This window comes from Castanea sativa, chromosome 12 (genome assembly GCF_040712315.1).
Source record: "Castanea sativa cultivar Marrone di Chiusa Pesio chromosome 12, ASM4071231v1".
NCBI lineage: Eukaryota > Viridiplantae > Streptophyta > Magnoliopsida > Fagales > Fagaceae > Castanea > Castanea sativa.
The window spans coordinates 13,942,246-13,950,551 of record NC_134024.1 but is presented as its reverse complement, the minus strand read 5'-3'; the positions used below and the strand labels follow the sequence as shown (position 1 = coordinate 13,950,551).

Here is an 8,306-nt window from a genome sequence, read left to right as displayed (position 1 = left end):
AAATTACATACGCATGTCAAGTTTACGTGGCACTTAACGAAAAATATGTATAGAAGGGATGCTGATACAAACATCATAGAATTTCATAGGATAAAATTCAAATTCTAAAACTTTATGATGTAAAATCTAAATTTTTCCAAACTTTAGTGACTAGTTTGCAATATAGCCAAAAAGGGAAAAAGAAAAAAAATCAAACCAATAATAAATTTTTCCCCCAATGGGGCCCTTTTAGAAATAAGAGAAAACCTAGGCTCCTTTAGACAAACCTCATAACATTATTATTTATTAAAACTCAGAAGCCTTGTGCTTACGGTCAATTCCAAAAAAAAAAAACAAACAAACAAAATATCTAAAAACTCTGTCCTTAGGGTTTCGAAGAACAAATCTCGAATTTCACTCTCTTTGTCAATCGCTGCCTTCCGAAAGGTAAAACAACGAATCTCAGACTCTCACTTCTCTATCAGATCTTTAAGATTCTTCTTCGTATATTTTCTCTCTCTTTGCTTTTTTTTTTTTTCCCCTCGTTGTTCTGTTTGGTTCCAGAGAAAATAGAGGAAAAATTTGTGATCTGGGTAATTTTGTTCCTGGGTTGGAGTTTCTTTTGTAAAAGAATTACGTTTTTTTCTCATCCGATAACAGTTTTCTTGGAAACCAAACCGAGAGTTTAGGCTCTGATTAGGGTATTGTGGTTTTATCTTATCCGTAGATCTGATTGTTCTGTGATTTGATCTGCTTTAGAAATTTGTTTATTTTAGCTCTAATTTAATTTTTTGTGGGTATTATCTTAGTGCTATATAATTTTTCCTGTTTAAATTTTTGATGGGTTTAGTGTGAATGTGGCTTTTGATTATATTTATTCTGTAGATTATGTAGCTGAAGGTACTAGAAGATAGTTGTGTTGAGCTGGTTGTTTTAGGTTTGATAAGTTGATATTGTTGGTGCTATTGGTGTATTGGATTTGGGTTTTCTGTATCTGTTTGGAAATGGAATGACTTTATAAGCTTCTTTCTTTTTGTTGTTTCCCTTCAATGTTTAGCCAAATGTGAGACATGTGGCATGTATTTGATTTTGTATGGTTTACAAGGTTTTTCTTTAGACCATTAATTGGATTAAATGGGAGGGAAACTTTCCCAAGCAAGTTGGAGGGCGAGGTTATAGGTTCACGACCCACTGGTGCGTGTGTTACATGTGAGGAAAGGTTCATAATGCCACTCTGCTAATGAGCTCTAGCTCAACTGCCACCTCCTCCCCTTGTAAGTGCTTGGTGGAGGGTGAGGTCGTGGGTACATGACCCATTGTATGTGTTTGTGACTTACCAATATAAAAATAAAACAATAAATAAAAAAGGGAGCATGATGCCACTTTGGTCTAGAAAAGGTTTCGTTTCCTTGCCTCTGAAGTTAGTTTTATTTGAAAACAATCCTCAGAAAGATGTACTGTTCACATCCCAGTCACACTCTCTTTTTGGTTGGGATTCATTCAATGTGAATGCAATTAGTGACTACTTGAATGTGTTTGCTGACTCACAATTTAGTTAAACATCTTGGTTTCATTTGGGAGGGTGTAAGGGAGAAACTGTGTGCATGCATGCTTGTGTGCGTACAAATTTGGGATTGTTGCATTCAATTTTGCTTTTATTGGGGGTATTGTGAGGTTGGGCTTAGGTGCAATGCAAGTGCTCTCCTATTGGGGTATTGTGATTGGTGGGTTTTTTGGGTTTTCTCTGTTGCATTATGGGTTTTTAGAAGCTTTACTTGTAATTTTTGGTAACATTTTCGGGAAATAGTTCATTAACATGATCTTATTTTCATGGGAAAATTTTCACGGAAAAGAGCCATCATAATGTCCACCGTCAAGTCTCTATCTGATGTGGTTATAGGCTTCATCCAGTTACAATCCATATATTTTTTATAATACTTAATCCACTTACAACTTATGAACATAATAACTTTGATTTGTTTTAATACTGTGGTTGCGCTTACATCAGTAGGCTGGACTAATTGCAGTTGCTTTGACCAATTTTGCTTATTTCTTTGTCCAAGATATATTACATAAACATTAAACTTCTGTCTCATAATGTGGCCAGGAAAAATGAGGCCCATATTCTGTGGAAATTTTGAGTATGACGCACGGCAGTCTGATCTGGAAAGGCTTTTTGGTAGATATGGGAAGGTTGAGAGGGTGGATATGAAGTCTGGTGAGATCTCTTGTCTGCCTTGTGTTTGTTTGGTTCTTTGTTTTTTTGTTTGTTTGTTTTTTTTATTTTTTGAAGTTATCCTTAATATTCAATTAACTTCTCAAAAAAAAAAAAATCTACCTTGATTCTCTTTTCTGGTTTTCTTTATCTGCTAATCGTTATAATTTTGGTATTGAGACCGGGTTGCTGAGCTCTTAAACGTTCATTTAGCTCTTAAAATAATCTATTAGTAAATGTTTATAACATTTCTGGGGTCAAACTTCAAGAGTGAACTCTCTCGGAAAACGTTTGAGTGATTGAAATTTTTGTGAGTTAGCAAGTCATGCAAGAGTGATAAGTGATCACGTAATAAAAAAAATGGTGAACACAATTGCGCATTTGATCTGATTTTACACGGTTCCACCGCGGAAGAGAACTGAAATGTGGTGCAAATTGGGAAAGCATGAAGGATGATTTGGTGCTGATGAAAATAAATATAGGAGAGTTAGAAGGAGCGGGTAATTGCTATAATTCAATGTCCTGTGGTAGCACACTAGTTGACTCATAACAAGGTAATCGCTTGAACTTCCTGCAATTGCAGGCTTCCACTTGTTTGAAAAATAAATTTCTTGATAATTTTTTTGGGGTTCTAATAATGAACACAAAGCAGAGTGATTTATATATTTTTTGGGGAAAAAAGAAAGAAATTACTTTATGTATTTATAATGTGCACTGGTATGTGATGTATATCGCGTAAACTAGACAATCATATAAAAATTGCCTATACTCTTCTCAATAAGGCATGGGTCCTCCACCAGCAAGTCAACTCAGCAGGAGCAAACCTATTCTCGAAGGTGGCTGGTTCCCAAAATTCTTGTGGCTCGGCAGTATGATCATAACCTCAAGCAGAATACATGATTCAGCGACTGCTTTCTTTGTTGAGTTATAGTGGGGGTTCAGGATATGTTTAAGAAAAACATGTTTTTTATGAGGCATCAACCCCCATACTCAACATTTTCTTTGGCGCAGGATTTTCTTGGCATGTCCTAATTCTTCCTGGCTAATGGATGGGCTCTTCAGAATTCTATTTTCTGCCTGTGACGAGCTTCCTCTTCTTTATTTTTAAGAAGAGTCATTCTGATCCTCAATGGACTACCATCCCACGTTTCCCTCAGTCACCATTGCCTTTCATCCCTCATGACTTTTGCCCAGCCTTCAATTTCAGACATGTTTCAGGTTGAAACATTGCCGACCTCACAGCAGAGGCAGCAGAATAGATGGAGAAGGCACTCTATTCATTGACCTACCATGAGACATCCACTTTTGGAATGTTGTTCCTTCACACCACTTAGTTCATCACACAAGGTCTGTTACTGATTTTGCTGGTCACTTAGTTTATAGAATTCACGGAAGTTACCAACATCTTTATTTTAGGTTAGATTTTCAGGGGCTTTATTTTTTCTAAAGGGAGAAATGTCGTCGTGTTGAAGAATCCTTTAAAGGGAGGATTCTTGCCTTAGATATCATTTTCTGGCATACATAAGTTTATTAATTTTGATTCTTTTGTTCTACTTTGCTGGTTTTTAGGATTCGCTTTTATCTATATGGAAAACGAGAGAGATGCTGAGGATGCTATTCGGAGACTTGATCGAACAGAATTTGGTCGTAAGGGACGTAGGCTTCGTGTTGAATGGACAAAAGTAATGTATCTCATTGTTGTTGGGATTGATAATTTTTTCTATCACTCTGTTTCTTTTGTTGGTTTTAATTAGAATTGTGATTAAGCTATTTTATATTTGTATGGCAGCATGAGCGTGGTATTAGAAGGCCTGGAGGTTCCAGAAAATCTTCAGCTAATACAAGGCCTTCAAAGACCTTGTTTGTTATTAATTTCGACACACATCATACTAGGACTAGGGACTTGGAGAGGCACTTTGAACCATATGGGAAGATAGTGAGTGTAAGGATTAGAAGGAACTTTGCATTTGTTCAGTATGAATCACAGGAGGATGCTTGTAGAGCATTGGATGGAACAAACATGAGGTATGTCTTGGTCATCAGTTTTAAAATGTACTAGCTTTCAAAGGAACGTTCTCAACATCTATCCCCCCCCCCCCCCTCCCCCCCTTTTTTTTTCTTTTTTCTTATAAAGTAATCAATAGTGAAAATATCCTTGGGCATCTTTTGAGTTGATGTAATGGTTTGCTCTGTTGACATGTGGCAGGATAGTTCTAAGGCTTGAATATTCATATTGTTAGATTTATTGAGATATCTTTAATGCTTCTAATGATGATAATTTGTATTTTAATTCTGTTATGCAGCAAGTTGTTGGATCGAGTTATTTCAGTGGAGTACGCAGTTCGGGATGACGATGATGAAAGAAGAAATGGATATAGTCCTGATAGAAGAAGTCGAGATAGGTCATTGGAGAGAGGCCGTGATAGAAGGCGATCCCCAAGCCCCTATCGAAGGGAGAGGGGCAGCCCTGACTATGGCCGTGGTGCTAGTCCATATAGGAAAGAGAGGGGAAGCCCTGATTATGGCCGTGGGGGCAGCCCAAGTCCCTATAGGAGAGAGAGGGCTAGCCCTGATTATGGTCGGACACGCAGTCGTAGTCCTTACCAAAGAGATAGGGTTGGGTCTGATCGTCGCCGTGGTCCTAGCCGTAGTCCTTACCAACCAGAAAGGGTGAGTGCTGATGTTGCTCGTGGCCCCAGCCGTAGTCCTTATGGAAGAGAGAAGGCAAGCCCTGACAATGGTCGTGGCCCCAGCCGTAGTCCTTATGAAAGGGAGAGGGAAAGCCCTAACAATGGTCGTGGCCTCAGCCGCAGTCCTTATGGTAGAGAGAGGGCTAGTCCTGAAGATGGTCGTGTTCCCAGCCAAAGCCCTTATGATGGAAGAGAGAGAGCTAGCCCTGACAATGGTCGTGAAGTCAGCCCCATGCCCGAACCCAGGGACAGCCCTAATTTTGGTGGTGGTCCAGAAAGCCCTATGCATGAGAGATATCGCAGGTTTGCATGATTGTGATTTATTTGTCTTATCCTGTTGTCTCTACCTTAATATCAACATTTGGGCTTGTAGACTGTTCTACTTATGTATTCCTTGTGTCATCTGGTAATGCAGTCGATCACCCCCAGGAGAGGAATGATCTTGATCTCAATGATTAGAAAAGAACATCGCAGGTTTGCATGATTGTGAGTTATTTGTGTTATCCTGTTGTCTTTACCTTAATGACAACATTTTGGCTTGTAGATTGTTCTACTTATGTATTCCTTGTTTTATCTGATAATGCAGTTGATCACCCCAGGAGAGGATGATGTTGATCTCAACGTTCAGAAAAGAACTGCATTTGGTTGTACTGATTTGTGTTGGGTGGCAAAACTCATGTAAAATTTGTACCAATTCACCTTTTTCAGTAACAACTATGGGGAGTTGGTAAAAATTTATGCTCCCGAACCTTTGTAGGACCTAGTTGACGTTAGTTTAGTTTTTAGACATTTGTATGCGATGATTTCTGCTCAGACTTTGATGGATGTTATTGTTGGTTTAAACAAAAATTCTGTATACAAGACCTCTAATCTATGTTGGCCTTGATTCTACTCTATTCTCATATTGTACTTCAAATCAGAATAACAGTTGGCTCTCTAGAACAGGTTGTGGTGGTAGCGGATCCTTGTTTTGTGGGTCTCTTGAAAAGATTACACCACCATATAAGACTTCTTATCTTATCAGTTATCTCTTGTGGGAGTTGTATGGGTTAATGAATAAGATGTTCATGGATGGATCTGAAATTTTTAGCATGTACAAAATTGGGTGTCATGTCAAAATTCTAGGTGTGGGGTTTTCCATTGGTTTCTCTGCTTGTAAACCATCGTCAAAAGTTTTTATGTTACTGAGAACACAGTATTTGACAAATCATGCCATGATGACCCTTGGTTTCTCAGCTTGTAACCATAGTCAAATTATGTCCTACGGAAAAGAAGCATAATTTTCATTTCCTGAGTCAAATTTATTGATTTGGTGTACCTCTTGTCTTGTGAATTCGCAGAATATAGCCGCTTCTCTATTTGTAATTCATCTACTGGGAACATGAAAATCTGCGCTCACAGATTAATCTTCTCTTAAATACCATTTGTGCTCGAGTTAGCGGAATTTGGCCTACTTGCACAATTCACCTGACAGGGGAAGAGATCAAAATCCAACTCAACACGGCCAGCATTATTTGATGGATTTGGTGTTTTTTTTAGGTTGTGAACCTACTGTTGGTTATACAGAGATGGATATATATTGTACTAGAATGGAGATGCATCAGTTTCTTTTAACAATGTACTTCTAACCAGGGACGGAGCTAGGATTTTGAGTGAGGGGGGCGAGATATACTCAAACCCAAATGCTTAAAAAATTTGTTATAACCTAAACTTTCATATTGTAACTCTAAATTAACCCAATGAAAACCAATTTTTTTTTTATCCAAGCTACTTATAAAAGAAAAAATATATGTGTGTGTGTGTGTTTATCCTAAACTTTTTTAGGGGACTTCATCGAACACTTAAGCTGTAATTATTCTATGCTAAAACTTTAAGATAAATTTCATAAATCATTTAGAATCCAAACAGAAACTCACAAAAAGAATCAAAATTTAATGAAAATTTGAATAAAGAAATTGTATTTTTTGTAAAAACATGGAAGTATTGAACAAAAATTGAGTATAAAAATTTAAAACCAAGCTTCATATATTTTATATTTTGCTTTTTCTCATTGGGCCAAGGGGGGCCATTGCCCCCCTTGGTCCAAACATAGCTACGTCCCTGCTTCTAACAAAGTAAAAATTATCTTATGTATCATAAATATGTATTTTTCTCGTCCCAACATATGAGATTTACACGGGAAATGAAAAATACATTTTCTTCACCCCAACATACGATGGGAAAGGAAAGATGCATATATTTGATGAGATAAAATTCTATAAGGACTTTGTGTAAAACTCATGTTTTACTTTTCAAATCTCAACATGCCACATCATTTTATCACATATTGAAGAACAAACACAATCACACTCAATCAATTATAATACCCATATATAAATCTAACCAAATTGGGAATCTATCGAGATATTGTTAGGTATGGGAAGATGTATTGAATTTTAAGTAAAATGTTGATATGACAATCACTTATTGAATGGTATAAAACATGAATTTTACACCCATCCTTATAGAATTTAATCTCATATTTGATATATAAGATACCTGCTTTCATTTTTATTGACTATTGTAAAGTATTTTCCTTTCCCTTTTTTATTGACCATTGTAAAGTATTTTCTTTCTCCCTTGTAGTGGCTCACTGGATTCAGTTGTCTCTCCAAACCAAGTGAGTGGGCTGGATTCGACAAATTCAAACATTGATAATTGATTATTACTATTATTTTGCGTAAGATAGGGGTAGAAGAGGTTTGATGACTAAAGCAATGGCATTAGTCATCATTTTCATACTTAAACCTTAAGGACATTGGGCAAAATTCCGGCATTGGCAGTGATTTACCACCATGTTGAATGTGTATTGAGGTTACGATAAGTGAAGAAAAGCGGCTGGCTTTGAATTAATCACCCTCAAAATTATTAAAATCTAGTAGCCCCAGTCAAATTTTGCTAGCTAAATCTGAATGTTCCATTGACTTGAACTAACAAAGGAGATCGGGTTTTACTAGGAACAATCAATGTTTTCAACCATCTTTTCAATTCCGTTGATTTAAATTTTAAGCGCACTTTATCTTTATTGACCGACCAGTAATCATCAAATTATGAACTAGATTTTCAAAATAAGCTAAAAAGCATGTCCAAATGTTGGCTAAAAGAACAAGATCAGGATTGGGCCCTTGTGGTGCTTTTTGGCCCAGTTACACCCATTCCGGTCACAACTCACACCTATTCTACATTCTTTCTACTTTCTACAACACTGACACTTCTTTGACTTGGTCATAACTTCTAAAGAATTTTAACTTCGTTTGGTTTCAAGTCTCAACTAGCGAGTTAGGCATTACTCAATGCCATTTACTAATTACTACATCTCTACGTATCATTTGGGTAATACAAAATCACAAATATCGTGGATAAATTTTAATTGGATCTAAGTT

At 36.9% G+C, this 8,306-nt stretch overlaps 1 protein-coding gene across 3 annotated transcripts; it reads left to right on the top strand.

Annotated features, from left to right (window-relative positions):
• Positions 1-284: 284 nt before the first annotated feature.
• Positions 285-5,780, top strand: LOC142619338 (serine/arginine-rich splicing factor RS41). Of its 3 annotated transcripts, none has more exons than XM_075792403.1 (7): positions 285-426; positions 2,087-2,197; positions 3,764-3,876; positions 3,984-4,219; positions 4,498-5,187; positions 5,300-5,358; positions 5,471-5,780. In XM_075792403.1, the coding sequence occupies exons 2-6, from the start codon at positions 2,092-2,094 to the stop codon at positions 5,322-5,324; spliced, it is 1,170 nt and encodes a 389-aa protein (XP_075648518.1). In that variant the 5' UTR covers positions 285-426; positions 2,087-2,091; the 3' UTR covers positions 5,325-5,358; positions 5,471-5,780. The 3 variants fall into 3 exon arrangements, with proteins under 3 accessions (XP_075648518.1, XP_075648519.1, XP_075648520.1); XM_075792404.1 differs by having other exon boundaries at positions 5,300-5,370; XM_075792405.1 differs by lacking the exons at positions 285-426; positions 2,087-2,197 and adding an exon at positions 3,401-3,541.
• Positions 5,781-8,306: the final 2,526 nt, after the last annotated feature.